The following is a 17,168-nucleotide window of genomic DNA, read 5'->3' on the forward strand; positions in this document are numbered from 1 at the left end:
ATGTTGCACGACGTGCAACGCATATTAGGCATAGGTATTGAAGGTTCACTACCGGCTGAACCTGCTGAGGGGGAGTGGAAGGGCGCTATTGCTGATCTGTTTGGGGAGCCCATGTCCGAGCTACGAAGGAAAGGGATATTCACCAGCGGTGGCATCAATGTTGTTGAAGTTATGCAGTTGTGCCACCGGTCCCAGGCTATGGAGACCCAGTCGACAGCCTATTACATGGCTATTGTCGGCTCTACACTGCTGGTGGATAAGACCAAAATCGACATACGACCTCACCCGCTACTAACCGTCAACATCGATTTGGATGAGATCGCCTGGGGTGCGGTGACGCTTGCCTACATGTATCGAAAACTAGGAATGGCGTCCAGGGTTGGTTGCAAGACCATTGCTGGTTGCCTGACATTGCTTCAGACATGGATTTACGAGTACTTTCCATCCTTTTGCCCTCATCCTCGTCAAGAAGATGTGCCTAATAAGACTAGGACGGAGATGTGGTCCACGCCCAAGCCAGGTCATGAGATCAACAGGCTGAGGGACTGCAGGAGTATATTGGACTCCATGATGGAAACTCAGGTATTGTACATCACATCACACTTTGTTATTCATGTTATTTTAATTTGTAGATTATTTGTATATATTAATTTTGCTTGTATGCAGATGGAATGAACTTCGTACATGAATTCTCCAAGGGCATTGCTAAATGAACACCCACGCACCACCTACATCGGGGGTATTACTTGCTTTGATATCGTCGAGGTGTATTTGCCAGAGAGGACAGTGCGACTGGTCGACTTTGTGCAGGCTATTCCCCCCCCCCCTCCTATTCGACCAACCCAGGCTATACGACCGGCACACGGTACCTATTTCATGACCTTTGCTGCCTATTTACACGGAGGCATAGAGTGGGTTCTCCTATTATAGCCGCCTTGGTGATCAGGCACTTCGTCGGGCATCTGTTCCATTAGAGGCTGATCCTAGTTACGTTGACTGGTTCAAAGTGTCCTCAACCCGTACGTCCTCACCGGCGAAGGACTGAGTGCCGGTTTTTGTCCAGCTAAAAGCAAAGCGGAATACGTTAGTTTTTTTAAATTAATTGTTTTCTATTATGTGTTTGTGTTATTTAGATGTTGTTTAATATCTTATTTACACCCTTTTTCTTTTTTTTTTTTACAGTTTCTAAATGAATAGCCGAGTCGAGTCGCTCCATTGGTGAGACTGGCTACTGTTGCGGAAATGACCCCCTGGGAAAGACATGCTTTAGATGTATACGTTTCTGATATTAGAGATTTATTTACCGGATGACAAGCTTTTAAGGGGCATGGCCCTTCATAGACTGTTGGTTTGTGTAATTGAACAATAATGCTTTTTACATTATAGTTAAATTAATTTACATCAATGCTTTTATTAATTTACATCAATTTCATACATATTGAATTCCATCCACGTATTAAATCTCATCTACATGTGTAGTTAAACTAAATAATGATGTACACAATAGTATCACTATGGACTATCTACAAATTGAATCCCTTCTACATGTGTAGTTAAACTAAATAATGATATACACAATGTGTTACACTATGGACTATCTAAATTTACAGCATCTTCGGCGGTGTTATTACGTTGTGGTGGTCGTGGCCCGCATAGTCTATTCCAAAGCAAAATCCTGCTACTAAAATGTGTTTCTATATGTCTGGAAGAATTGTCAACTGCTTCTCTCCGTGATTGTTGGACTGACGGCAGTGGAGATGAATCGTCGTTCATTAATAGTTGAAAAAAATGATTTCTATTTCACCCAACATATATGTATAACTTTATTTACACTATGCACACCCGCTGCTTTCCTTAACAAAAGAACCAAACAGTTGTACATCGGATTATCGTCAGAAAAACCATAATAAGCAATGCCAATGTTAAGAAATGTTGCTGCAGAGTACAATGCCATCGGTGCTTCCATCCAGTGAATATAAGGAGCAGGTCCATTGCTGTGTGAACCAATTCTGAATATAGCATTGTCTAACGCCTCCTCCGATAGATACACACTTACGTATTGGTCTCTGTTTATTTGCATTTCCATGTACATTGCACGTCTTAAAAGAGGCCATGCCTCCTCGCCTCCCAACTCTTTGACAGCAATAGCTCTAAAACCATAGTTACCATCACCTATAACATTAATCCAATCAAACAAGTAATGAGGGAAAATGTGCGGGATGTGATTGGGCCATGAAAACAGTGAAAAATCATGACCTACTGGATCATCTGCAATTATTGAAAATAAGGTTAGTAAGATTAAGCTGTAACAAACTAATTTAAATAACGGCAAGGAAAGTCATGTACCGGATAAGTTGAAACTAAACTTAATTCCAACTGAGGATTGTGTTTTCTGACCACCAGATCTACCACTGGATCTCCCGCAGGATGAAGATCTAGACCCTCGACCACGAAAAGATGATCTACTATATTCAAATGCGCTTTTATTTCTTCTAAGGGTTTTGCTTGTGGTTGGTCTTCCCTTTCTAGATAGACTTGCGTAAGGCTCAAGTATATCGGCTCCATCAGGGTGTAATTCATGTTCAAGTACCTGAGACAAGCGTCGTACAACAGCCGAATCAGCTTTTAAGACTTCATCGACCAACAATTGAAAGTACTCTTTGCCATCGGCGTTTGCGTGCCGTACTCCTTTGTTGGTGTCATCCCCTATCTTTGTGTACGTCAAAGTACTCCAGAATGGATGAATGTCATCTAAATACAAAGCACCTTGTGAACTGATCAAAATATATAAATAACAAGCACACGGCAATCCATGGGTGCGTTGAAGTACACAACCGCATTTGTTAAGTACATAATCACCCAAATCTAACATACGGTTATGCTCAAGCCCCAACTGCTCCAAGGCAAAAATAGATACATGGCGATATAAAGGTCTAAAGAAATGATGTCACAACGACCTTGAAACAGAATTCATGGATTCCTGTAGCGCTTTTCGGATCCTGGCTTGCTGGTTTGTTATCTGTGCGTGTGCCCTTTTAAACAGGGTGTCAAATGAGCTATTACCGCTACCAAGATAATACTTGAAAGACGAGTGTTAGCTTTCAACTCTGCTGGTAGTCTGGTCACCCATGTGTAAACATTCATTCGTCCATGCACGCACAAATTTTTCTTTAAGTGGAATCCATGTTCCAGCCAAGTATCGGACGACCTTTCTGTTCCTAACCGACTAGGTAGTCACAATCGATTGCCATCTCTCTTCAAATTCGTCGAGTGTAGAACTTTTAACTAAGGGGTTTCATCTACTTTTCCTGAATACCTGCCCTTGTTGATTTCTTTTCCCGCCATACAACTTGTCCACCATGTTCCCAACGTCGTTGGCAATATGCCATATGCATAACAAATGCCACACATCTACATTAAACACAACATTGAACGTAATTAGGACATATTCAATAAAGAGAACGACAATAATTAATCAACAAAACCTTTTTACCTGGAAAAACGTCACGAATACCTGCAGATAAACCCTCATCTCGATCATTAACAATGACGCTAGGAGTCTGAGCTGTGCCAAAAATATCTCTCAATCCCTATAACACCCATGAATATGACACAGCCGCCTCATCTCGCATCAAACAGAACGCAACCAAGAAGTTGTGATTAGTTGACGTCATTCCGATTACTTCACACAGTGGTCACTTTTGTTTGTTTGTTTTGCACGTTGTATGTTTCAACACAACATATGGCCACGTATGTATCATTTGGATTGAGGTAGGATTTGCAACTAATAATCTGGTCAAATCCCCTTCACTATCCAAGTCTTTCCAAACCACGTAGTTATGCTCTGTGGTCATATAAAGACAGTGTTGAAGGGGAGTCCTACCCTCCATCTCTTCTCTTCTAATTAACTGTCTAACATTGTATATTTGATTCATACTAGTAAAATTACCAAGAAAATTTTCTCTAATTGAAGTCATGATAAAGGCAGGTTGCATGCCGGTTGCACTAAGTTGTCGTATGTGCTGCCGAATATCTACATTCAACCTATTTGTCCTTACATGACCATCTCTGTACACTAAAAATCGGTGGTTATGTCTACCTTTTTCCCAAGACACACCCTCACCGTCCAAGGTCTTTCTCCAGGTTTACGACTACTTGCTACAATCATATATTTACACTGACATGTTCTACTTTTAGAACCAGGTCGGGTAGCACTATCTGGGTTATGCAAATCACCCCTAATATTACCATAACGGTGACATCTTAAATACAAACTAACTCTAGAACGTTCTTTTTATTTATGCACGTGTAAATTGAAAACCAATTGTTACTGCTATCTCATCGGCCCAACTATGTAATTCATCTACGAAATCAAATTCCCTATCCATAGCAAATCTACTAGAGTAATCTACATTGTCTCCTAAGTTTTCAAAGTCTTGCAAATTTAAAATATGAAATAAACCATACATTAGGTTATTAAAAAATTATACATACAAACATTAATAATAAAAGTATTCAATAATAAATAAAAATTATAATTTACTTTAATAATTAATATTTAAATAATAACAATACAAAATATAAAATAAAATAATTGTAATAATAATAAAACAAATTAATATTAAATAATAAGAAAATAATAATAATAATAATAATAATAATAATAATAATAATAATAATAATAATAATAATAGCTCCCATAACCTCAAGTTGGGCTCTAAAGAAGATCTGTAAGGTCAAAGATAGGCTGGATCAATAGGTGCATAATAGCTCTTACATTATTAAAGAAGTCTATCATGAGCTTTTAGGGATTGGGCAGCCAGTTGAATAGGCGGGTTTTGTATGAAATAGAAGTTCCATTCCCAAAGCTCGATTTATATTATGGCTAGCGATGAATGAGAGATTGAAGTCTAGAGACAAGTTGGCTGCACTAGGGCTCATCCCTATTGACACATGTCCATTATATGGTTTGATATCAGAATTTCATTCTCATCTATTTTTTGCTTGTACATATAGCCTTCAATGTCTTCGAGACATTTGGACATGCTTGGGTATTAGGATTGTTTGTGATTCCCTTGCTGATTTTGCATCTCGGAAGTGGAAGTGTGCTACAGCTAAGAGAAAGATTGCTACTATTGCACTATGCAGTCTTACGTATGAAATCTGGAGTGCTCGGAATGATTTGGTTTGGAATTTTAAAGTCCCTATGGTAAGTAGGGTTACTAGGCAGGTGAAACTTGCAGTAAAGAGCAGAGTTTTGCATATCACAATCAAAAGCGTTAATTTACAATGCCTATGGATTAGGAATCTTTTGGACTATGAGTAAATAGAGTATATTGTATAGCTAATTATTTTTTATGCTCTTTTGGGGTTCTGTTTCCTTGTGCACATGAAGAGTGAAAAAAGTTGGGAAACCCTTCCTAGAAGAGTAGAAGGGGTGCCCCTCTTTCATGCTGATGCAAAAAGGGAAATTGTTCTCTTGTTAAAGGTACTATATGTACTGTTTTGTTCAGGATTAATGAAATTTTTTCTTATTCCAAAAAAAACAATAAAAAAAATAATAACAATAATATTAATAATAATAAGAAGAAGAAGAAAATAATAATAAATTACAAAATAATAATAAATTACAAAATAAAATAATTTACTACAACGTATATTAAATAATAATAATAGTATAAATTACTAAATAAATAAAAATTTATTTATATAATTTACATAATAATAATGTAAATAATAAAAAAAAAGAGGAGTCGCACAAAACGTGCGAGTGGACCACGGAGGAGTCACACAAAACGTGCGACTCCTCCGTGGTCCACTCGCACATTTTGTGCGACTCCTCCGTTTTTTTTCTAAAAAAAACACCCATTCAGATCGATTTAAGTATGTACTCGATCCGATTCATAGTCGCTTTCGTTAGCCATAGTAAATTAATTCCAGCAATCAGCTTGTTTAAAATCAAAGAACGTTTTTAGAGAGATTTTAAAAAGATAGTACCGTGTTTGAATTCGTATATCATGCAAGGGCGCTACTAAAAATTCAATATATATAGGGTTGCGATAAAAATGTTCGGGATTACGTTTAAACTTTTTTAATGTTTTTAAAGTGATAATAGTGTTATGAAGTGAGATTTACGTTTTTTTAAACAAATTTTAAATTTAGGAGCAAAATCATAATTTCATTAGGGTTGACGATAAAATAAAAAGGACGGCGATGAATAATAATGCCCAAAACAAAAGTCTAATGAATCCAGAAGAAACCAAACTGCCCAAAAAGTCAAAAACAATTATAAATTAACTAATCTTTTTAAATAATCATTTAGGTCCTAATCTTTATATCTATCACAGACTAATCACCAAATTTATATATCAGTCAGCATGTACCGAAAACCAACAAATCAACTCAAATGAAATAACCAAAGCTCACCACCGCATCATCATTAATCCTCATTACATTCTTTTAAGATTGCTATAAATATATGCTTTAAGGTGACAATTTGACAATTTACCTACCTAGTATACAAAAATACACTTCTCTCTCTCATCAACGTCTCATGCTAGAAAGCCACTCCCTAGCCATGAAGCCAAGCTTCCCATTTGTAAGCCAAACAATTTACCCTTTTTTAAAGTCTTTATTCTTTGGATTCCTTGATTGACTTGAGTGTCGATGGAGCTATTCGAAAAATCACCCCTTGAAAATGTTTGTCAAAACCGTTACGATGTTAAGAACGATATAAACAACAATGAACAAAACAATGTTTGACAATGTAAACTAAGCAAAAGAGACACAAGGATTTAAGGAGGTTCACCCAATGATGGCTACGTCCTCCGTGGTGTGTAGTTTCTGTTTATATTATATCAAGAATGTATAAACAACACTTACAAATGAAAAATTACAATTGAGTAAGAGATAAAAACAAAAAGCTATGTATTTGGCTTAGAGGTTGTGTTTGATGTGTTTGATGTGTGAGTATGAGAGCTCTATATATAGTACTAGGTACATAAATATCAATAGCTCACTTGAATATAGTATTAATATAGAGTAATGAATAATATGAAATAACTCCAAGAATTTGAAAGGTCAAAAAACAGCATCCCATGCACATCAGAGGATCCGCTCGACCGGAACAGGGAGCTCGCTCGGTCGAGCGAGCATCAGATGCATTCTGGATCATTCTGTGTGACCGCTCGACCTACCAATAAGGCTCGCTCGGTCGAGCGGGTAGGTCGAGCGACCATTCTGCTTCCTCTGTCAGAATTCTGATCGAACAAACATAAATCAAATCCTTTATACTTCTTCATTAATATTCATTAATACCAATTACTCCCACATTATTACACCCTTTTAGTTTCCACAACTCAAGAGTCACACATAAACACACACTTCAATTGTGCACTCAAGTCACACATGTAATACCATTCATAACACCCCTAAACAAGTCTTCCGAGATCTACATGACCAATCAGTAGTTCATTAGAATTGGCTGACGATAAATTAGAAGCTAATGTTTGATTAATTTCCTAAGATCATGATTTAATCATGGAGTAGTTATATTCTAATTTAACTATTTTCGAGATAATAAATATTACTCTATTATTTAATCAATTCTATTGTGATAATCATGATAATCTGGTTGATCCTCTTTACCCAAGATTTGTCTTCCTTTGTTATTCTTTTGTTTAGAGTTGGTTTGTGTTTCATAATCAATATATTTATCCACTCTGCATTCATATTTGCATACCATTCATTTGAATTTACACCATTTTATGTGCTCAATTTAGACACCTAAGACTCAATTTAGGTATTTTCTATTATGAATTGTATCTTTGACTTTGGGGTTGAACGACAACCCTTGTCAACGTGCAAGTAAAATGTCAATGAAGAGTGATTTTATGACTAGGGAACCATTATCATCATTATACCGAATGTAAAGGATGATCAGGATTTGAGGGTGATGGAAGATGGCAAAGCATACCTATAGAGGATGATGTGGCCAAAGAGTTCCTCGACTTAAAAAGACATGCAAAGGAATAACATGACAAGGCAATGCAACATAGACATTAAAACTAATAACATGACCAAAAAAATATTAAAGCAATCATAAAGGTCAAATCAATAAACAAGACATACGTGACATAGGTATAGTCGTTGGTGACTAACCAAGATGTAGGACAAAATTACGATGTCTCCACCTAGTTTGGATTACTGATCTTAAATATTAAAACTTGGTTGTGTTCGTAACATCTTTTCTAATGGTCACCTGAGGTTCTCTCACTATCTCTCCCCCCACTAAAATTGCGCCAAAAGTATTCCCTTTTAGAGCGACTTATTCACGACCCTTTTCCTTCCTTAGCCTCCCTCCAATGCTCTAGCCTTGTATTGACTTCTTCACTTGTCTCACTACAAGCAAAATATCATCAGTGAATAGCATGCACCAAGGAAGATTTTCACGAATGTGTTTGGATAACTTATCAAGTATTATAGAAAATAAGAAAGGGCTTATGGCTAATCCCGAGTGCAAACACTTCTATCGGAAAAAGGCTTAGTTTACCATATAGGTGACCGAATGCTAGTCGTGGTTCCAATATACATATCTTGTACTACCTTAATATACTTTAATGGTATTCCTTTAGCCTAGAGGCTATCCCATATAACGGTCCTTGATACACTATCATATGTCTTCTCCATATCAATGACACCATATGCAAATCCTTCTTTCTTTCCCTTACTTCTCGATCAACCCCCCTATGATGTGAATAACTTCATTGGCGGTTGGTCTTGACAAAACCCAAATTGATTCTCGTTGAGTGTTGTTTTCGTCTGACCCTCCTCTTCATTACTCTCTCCCACAACTTCAATGTGTGGCAGAGAAGTTTGATTCCTCTATAATTTCTACATAATTGAGCATTGCTTTTGTTTTTATATAGTGAAATAAGTGTGCTTCCACTCCATTCATTTGGCATCCAAGGGAATCAATTTTTAATATTAGAACTAGGCCTCCAAAATGCTGTAGGCGACCAATATAGTCTTCTAAAAAGACGAGGAACACAAAAGGATTATTATAAGTTATTGAAGGAAATGCCATTTTAGGAACTTCACCATTAGAACATTGAGTCCCAAACTATAATCTCCAAAATTAAAATAGTTGAGTCTCATCTTGCAGGTAAACATCTTAGGTTGTCTTGGGACCCAAAATAGGAGCTCAGCAATGCAGATGGTCTAATAAGACTACCAAATTTTAAAGTACACAGAAGTATGACTATACATATTTTAAAATGTAACTCTATATAACCAAAACATTTTACATTATTCTGCATGATTCAGTTTTTGACAAAGTCACACTTGACCTTCATAAAAAGACGTTAGCGTATCCAATATACAGAACACCGAAATATTTGTTCGAGGGCTATATTTCGTCAGGGGCGCTCATCTTCTCAATAGGTTATAAGCAGGCAAATCTTTTATACTGCAGATGTCTTCCAGCGCAAGCTCCCGCTCTAGTTGAGCTCTTGTTGATTTAAGAACATCCTGGAGAGCATCATCCCAAAACAATTACAAATGAAACTCCACGGGGAAGTGTGCTAATTGAAGCAGCTTATAGAAAATTTACGAGGGAAGATAAAGGACAAACATTGAATTCCATATATGATGCACGTTTTGCTAGCCATTGTGCATCCATCATTTGAAAGGCTACACAATAAAGATCATCGAATGCCATTTCATCTTCTCCAAGTAATTGTAGAAATCTTAATCCTGCGGTGGAAGTTGGCTTTCCTGCAAACAAAATTGAATTCGTTGCTTATCATCCCCTCTTTTAAAACAATGAATTGCTTAGTCTTAGGTCTCACTTTCTTCTCCCTGCTTTTTCAACATAATTTATTTATTGACCATATTAACATAATTCCCAACACAAGTCTTATGAATAGTGTGCAGAAAGAATAAACATATACTCAAAGAAAACATCATCCTTCTGCCTTCCTTGACATAGTAGAAAATGTATGGATTATAGTGCAAAAACAAGGTCGAATCACGTCGCATCGGCTATGTTGCAAAGGTATTCAAAAATACCAAAATGATATTTCCCGGGTCGTAAAGGTATAAAAAAACCACGTTTTAGGCTTTTTCGAGGGATATTGAGCCTTCGGTCAATAGTTAAGAGTTGTGATGTTCGCAGCACTCTTGTTATTGCATCACCATTCTACTACTACGATTCGCAACCTCTAGGTGCATTTTTGCAATATAGTAAGCAATGTCGTACCTAGGGTTACATGCAATCTTTCACGATCCTAATAATTGAAAGAGACCATTTGACCATACAGGTGACAGTGAATCACTAACCAGATTGAAGATCTAACATTTGTGCCAGCACAAATGAAATATTGATGCCAGCTACAGCAAAAGGGTATTCCCATTCAGCTCTTTGTCCATCTTGCTTATGCAACAAGCACTGGAAAGACTCCTGCATTAGAAATATAAAATCCATCCAATCCATATCAGGTTGACCACATTATCTTGTGGGAAAAACAATTCCAGCTCAAAGGAACAAATAATTTCTGCTACTTTGTATAAAAACCTTTACGGAGACGGCTCTTGTTTGAGTGATTACAGAATTAACTAGTGGTTGTTCGATTTCTTTGGTTACTTTGACTATTGTTAAAGGCTGGCTTGCTATTAGTTGGTTCTCTGCAAATAAAGAGTCTTCCCCACCAAACCTTCCTAATATCTGGGTTTTGGGAATGCCATTATTTGAAGATCTTAAGCATGGGTTGTTTATCATTAAAGCTCAATGGATTTGTAGGCTTTTGGGTTTGGCTGATTAATTATTAAAAACCTCATTTCAACTTTCTATGGTTACAGAAAAACGGAAGGTCTCTAGTTGGAGTAGTTGCATACATTCCCACCCCCACCCCCACCCCTTCCCACCCGATCCCACCTAGGTGTAGTAACCGTGTAAGCCACTTAATGACATTGGAATAACGGAATCTTGTATCAGATTATAAGTCCTCACCAATAACGTGTCATTTCTACAAAGGCAATAGTAAAAAGATGACTGGATATGCCTTGGAAATAAACCATTCAAATTTTGACCCAACCCGGAACCCGTTTTCTAAATTTGGCGAACTTTTGTGTTCTACATCAATATATTTGCCTTATAAGCTAATATTTTTTCATTAAGTTTATTACTAGAGTCAAACTCTTTTTGGCCCAATATAATAAGGAAAACCAATTTTTTAATTTGAGTGAAAAAAATACATTGCATTTTTTAGCTCTGTTACAGCAATAAGAATAAAATCAAAAAATCTGACTCGTTGTATCAAACCTCACACCTGAAACTGAACTGGTCAACTTGACAAGTCTACTTGGAAGTCACGAATGATAGAACTGGAAAGAAAAACTTCACCAGATGGCCAAAAGAGCAAGTCAACTGAGAAGCATTAGCAAGTTAATGCCACCAAAGGCAGAGAAAACAAAGATGCATGTAAAGCTGTGTAGTTCGCATTTATGAAATATGGTACTGATGGCTTTAGTCCACTTAATTTGAAAATATGGTATGCTAGCCTAAGTGGTACACAGGTCCGTCATATTGCAGCAAAGCAATGTGGTATGGATGGTTTCAGTCCATTTAATTTGAAAAGGGAAACCCCAATAGAAGCTAGTGCCAAGCTTGATGAAAATATCAGATTAGGTAGCCATCATAATGCTGTAAAGATTACATAAGGACAGTAAAAGAGTTGAGAGCTGTCAAGTAGCCAGAGTAGTCAATGAGGCGAAGTAAAGCATTTTTCAGCACTGAAATTAGATTTGAAGATCATGGCTTATGACAATTTTCTCTTAGCATTGCTAACCCACAGCCTATTATACTTTGCAAGATCTAGAGACAGTTTTGTAATTTCCAGTTTCATATTCAGCCAACTTTGAAACAGAAACAGAGTACATTGAGAATATTATGATGCATTTTCCATATGAAAGCAAAAGGTCAACAATTAGAAAATTCAAAAATCAGAGAGTTGGTAACAAACCGGATACTTCTCAGCAAAATATATGAGATTCTCGAGAGATATAAATCCTCCACCCCTAGAAAAGAAGATAATGAGATTATGTGAAATTGTGGGACATTTATTGTAAAATTAAGCATCCAACATTTGGCCAACCTAAAATCTGTTGAGGGATCGGTGCCTTGCCACCCCATTTCTTTCCAGAGCTCTGACTTAAGAGGTGGGATCTCCCTAGTGGGAAAGGCCAACCTCCACAACTTCTTGAGCGCATCCTGGAACATATGATTTGAATAATTAGTTTCATAAGATACTAGCAAATATACATCCAATATACAAGGAAGTTTCACCATCTCTTTAAGTACTAGCACACAATGTGGAAGGAGTTAGAAAGAAGCAAAACAATCCATTTAGAGTTTTAGACTTTGGACAGGTAACGTTGTACTGAGTAAGGAAGTGCCTGAAATTTCACTAAGCAACATCACATGTCAATTGATATGGGTATGAAAAAAGGAATCATGTAGCCCATAGAAAGTTAATAGATACTGATTATGGTCAACACTCGATCAAAAACATCTACAGTACTTTACTAATTTTCATAGAGTATAATGCTAAATTGCTCGCAAATACCATATAGCTTGTCAATGATTGTATGTATCAGTTGATACAGACACTGAACAACATTAAAAACTACAAGTAATTTCTATTTAAAAAAAAATAAAGAATCAAGAATGTCTTTCATGAACAGTCGATATATAGAATAAACAAACCATTCAATAGCCATAACAGGAGGGAAGAGGATGCATTGCTCTATACAATTAAAACAGAAACAATTAAAGCATTAAGCACGTGCAAACAGTAGCAGAAAAACCAAAATGTCTGAGCAATTCCTTCAAAAATTCACTTACATGCATCACTAATTTACATATTTCAACAAGTTAGACAAAAAAGCATTCACTTTATCTATAGGTTTGCACATCCTAATGCTTTATTAATTTGTCAGAAGGCCCATTGCTTTAATTTTCCTTCAAAATTTGACGAAATAACTTTTCAAAGCAACTTTACTAGTGCTCATCAAATTTTCATATATTGATTCACTTAATACATTAAAGAGTCTTACAACAGTCTAATAAATATAAGATGAAGAACAACCTGATGCTCTATGTGGTTACCATCAAAAGGAACTTTCAACCTACTTTGGAGCTTTCGAAGTCTTTCTTCCTATGACATGACATGAAATAGCATCAGATAAGGGATGATTATTAAAAAACCAACTATCTTTCAAATGAAAATGAATGCAAAAAAATAAATATTCTCACACCACACAGAACCCCTCTACACCTCAACTCCCTAACCCCCACCACTACTCCCTCTATTCCTCCATCCGTTTGTCCCATATTCTGCATTTCTAATTCTATAAGACAACAAATATGAATCATCAAGCCATGAAAAAGTCAAAAATTATGTCAATACGAAAGTATCGAAAAGGAGAAGAAAAAAAATAGTGACACATGAATGACATGTATCATTTAGAAGAAAAGCTTGTTTGGAAAAGCAGGGGATGGATATTCATCCAATTAGCAAGGAGAACAGAAACTTTTTCCATCCAAATGCAAAAAATTCTCAAATATTATCAAATTGATTAAAATGTCAACAGAAGTTACTATTGCACAAGATGTTCATATTTATGTAAATTAAAATGGTCTAAAAAATGTCAACATAAACTACAATCATAGAGATCGCCACCTCAAAAGAGTGAAGATAAAATATTATACCTGTGTAGATGTAAGAGCTGGTGCAAACAGTGCTGGCTGTGATGTGAGTGCCGGAGTCACAAAGCGTCCAAACAGTGATTTTGAACCAAGGACTATATTTGCTGAGAGACAATATCAATATTTTATTGACATGTAAAAACACATGCACCACTATAACATAAGTAAGCCATAACAGAATCTAATGTGCACAAGATCTATAAAAACACATGCACCACTATAACATAAGCCATAACAGAATCTAATGTGCACAAGATTTATGGTTGTGAAACACAAAATGTACATTATGTCCAGAAAGGCATGATTAATTACTTCATAAATTTCACAACTCAATATACTGAACTAGAGATTTCAAGTGGGCGAAGAATAGAGGTACATTATAGTTTACTTTGTCCATTAGAATATCTAGACAAGTACACTTCACAAAAACAAGAATGTTCATAGCTTGTTGGAATCGAAGAAATGGGAAGGAACGGAAAGGGACTTTTCTCTACCATTTGTATAGCAAAAGAGAAGGAAATGAAAGGGAATTAGAGATATTAGTACCTACTTGCTAGTTGCTACATATTTGATGAAAAAAAATCTCTCCAACAATAAATTCCCTCTCCTTCCTTTCTTTTCTCGTTCTTTATGTACCCGACTCTTAGAGCTAAAGCTGATTAGAGTTGTCACTCTCATAATCTACCAAAGGTTGATAAATATTTTTTTCTTTATTCAAATGAGGGGAGAGTAAAGTTCAACAAAACAAGATCATATAGTCCACAAGGAAGAGGACCAACCAAGATATTGATTAGTCACAGAAAGGAGTAGGTGTAAATGCCAACACTCAAGCACTTTCATCATTAGTAACCATTCACAATCTGGTATGAAACCAGTAATTCATCTTGTACCTGTCAATTGGTAAGCAAATTTTTGGACTCATGATATGCACCATACCAATTACCAAAGAAGCCAGGAAAGATTTTAATAGACTTAAACGGATATATTGGCACAAATTAGTAGCTCAGACCATTCTCTCTTGATTGTAATGTCATGGTTAACAATAAAACAATACTACTTCAAGCAAGAAAGAAATTTGTCTTTCAATCCTCCAACCCCCCCCCCCCCCCCCTCTCTCTCTCTCTCTCTCTCTCTCTCTCTTTCTCTCTCCCTCTCTCCACCTAGCCCCTCAAAAAAGATGAACCGGCTTTTATCTGAATGGCAGATTCTAACTACTAACTAACAACAAACCGTTTAATGTATTAAAATATATTGTTTCACACTATTAACCCCTTTATAATCGGCTTCAAGCGACAGATAACACAAAACGAAACTGTCAATAAAAAGTACCTAGCCATTGAGCCCATTGTGCAAGTAGCTGTGAGAATATAAACGACCAATGGAGATTGACCTTCCTCGCTGGATCATCCAAAAGCTCCTCCAAAGTATATTGCTAAAATTATGGATCACAACAATATCATCCATTCAAAAGCAAACCAAAAAGTCAATATGAATAAAAAATATTTTACAAAGAGAATGAATTTACCTCATTATGTCGATCACCACCAAGCAATGGTTCCCCTAAACTCCCATAATCCGACGAATCATAATGTTCACGCCGTTTTCCATCAACATCCCCATGATGAAGCCTTCGCCTCAAGGTAGATGACGATGTCATAACCAAAATATTTCTTTACAATCAAATTCACCTAAATAGCATCAAATTTCACATCAAATAACAAAAAATTAAGTCAAAATCGAAAACCCCTAAAACCCCGAAATCCGTTAGTTGAAAAAAAAGCTTCAAGAAAAGAATACCTTTTAAGGATTAACAAAACTATGAATTTCTGAAATAGTATTGTATGTCTAATCCCTTTCGTGGCTTGATGTTCAATTTCCACAATTTATACGCATAAAATTTTAGAAAAATAATTGGAAACCTTCGGAAGCAAGGAAAGAATTAGGCAGAAAGTGAATATTGTATTGGTTGAGTTGAATTATTAGGTATTGGAGAACATTGAAATTGTAAATTGGAAATTCTTGGATTTTGATTGGATCGTTGACGATTCGACTTAAATTCTTGAATATCAAATAAAATTGATGATTAAAAATCAAAATCGAAGGACTCAGGCAAAATATAGAGGGAGAAAAAAATGTGTATTGGCAGAGTACAGATGAACGAACCTTCGAAGCAGGAGCTAGTTTCTGTTTGAGTTGCTGCTGCGCAGTGCGGCACGTGTTTGTCGATAAACATATTTAATTTTAAATATTAATTTTAAAAATTATTAAGAATTAATGTTAGTAAAACTAAACAAAGATTCTATTTCACTAAATTTTAACTTAAAAATATTTTTAAATAAAATATAAATTAAAACTGATAAATAAAAAGTATCAAAATTTAAATTGAACTATTATAATAATAGAAGGAAATATTTTATTTAGCAATCACAAACTACTTTGTAAAACAATGTTTTAAATTCAAAAGATATATTTTATCAATATCAAAAATTTCTTTTTTTAAAAAAAATGTTTTCGAATAAACTAGGAGGGTGAACCAAAATAATATAATGGTATATAATCTTAAAAAAAACAATTAGGACAGGACAAAAAAATTCTAAGCAAATATTTATTGGCCTATAATAATAACATATCATTCGGAACATTCATTAGCCTATAACATATCAATACCGGATGTTAGACAATTAATATTTTTATTGGTTTTTTTATTCTTGTACTAGCTTTTTAGACGGTCAAACAGCTAAAAAGTGTTTTGATAAATAACTATTAAAGTAACTATTAAGCCCAAATTAAAAAACCTGCTTATGATAGTATTTTCATTGGCTTTTGGTCTTTTTTTCTCTAAATAGCAGTCAACAATCTGAAAATAATTTTAGCGAACATCTCCGTAACAGTTGGCTTAACACTAGTTTATCAGTCAATAATTTCAATTCGTAGAAGAACTCCTGCTAATAGTCATTTTAAATAATTTTCTTATAAAGTTTAGTTTTATTTTAAATGAGGTTTAAAAGATGTTTTCGGATACACTGTGGTGATGCCCTATTATAGTACAACTGTTAATTCATAATGTATGTTATGTTTTGCAAGTAAATATGATTATCCCGTGTGAAATAGTTTGATTTATCATCATTCTTACAAAAGTATGTTTATCCTATGTGGAAAAAGTTATAATTTATGTTTTGCAAGAAATCGTATTTATACCAAGTGGTAAAGGGTTAAAATTTCAAATATAGATCTGCATACAATAGTATACATATGATGAATGAAGTGTGTTAGTCATAACAAAAGTTGTATACGTGTTTTGGGCAAAACAATGGTTAAGTTCGTTTTATACATAACAATGATTGTGTAAAATTTTGTCATGTTATTTTGCATTAAAAGGTAGACCGCCTACTAAATGATTTAA

At 35.4% G+C, this 17,168-nt stretch overlaps 2 protein-coding genes across 3 annotated transcripts; one reads left to right on the plus strand and one right to left on the minus strand.

The window, feature by feature from the left end:
* On the plus strand, nt 1-675 carry LOC130818497 (protein MAIN-LIKE 2-like). The gene is made up of 2 exons (XM_057684669.1): nt 1-582; nt 667-675. The coding sequence occupies exons 1-2, from the start codon at nt 1-3 to the stop codon at nt 673-675; spliced, it is 591 nt and encodes a 196-aa protein (XP_057540652.1).
* An 8,394-nt stretch (nt 676-9,069) lies between these two features.
* On the minus strand, nt 9,070-15,989 carry LOC130818742 (uncharacterized). 2 transcript variants are annotated; one of them, XM_057684932.1, is made up of 10 exons: nt 15,929-15,989; nt 15,291-15,453; nt 15,095-15,197; nt 13,769-13,869; nt 13,146-13,214; nt 12,153-12,268; nt 12,021-12,075; nt 10,339-10,459; nt 9,632-9,774; nt 9,070-9,528 (listed from the first exon to the last, which is right to left on the minus strand). In XM_057684932.1, the coding sequence occupies exons 2-10, from the start codon at nt 15,420-15,422 to the stop codon at nt 9,427-9,429; spliced, it is 942 nt and encodes a 313-aa protein (XP_057540915.1). In that variant the 5' UTR covers nt 15,423-15,453; nt 15,929-15,989; the 3' UTR covers nt 9,070-9,426. The 2 variants fall into 2 exon arrangements, with proteins under 2 accessions (XP_057540915.1, XP_057540916.1); XM_057684933.1 differs by having other exon boundaries at nt 15,563-15,972.
* Nucleotides 15,990-17,168: the final 1,179 nt, after the last annotated feature.

The sequence above is a fragment of the Amaranthus tricolor genome, chromosome 7 (assembly GCF_026212465.1).
Source record: "Amaranthus tricolor cultivar Red isolate AtriRed21 chromosome 7, ASM2621246v1, whole genome shotgun sequence".
Lineage (NCBI taxonomy): Eukaryota > Viridiplantae > Streptophyta > Magnoliopsida > Caryophyllales > Amaranthaceae > Amaranthus > Amaranthus tricolor.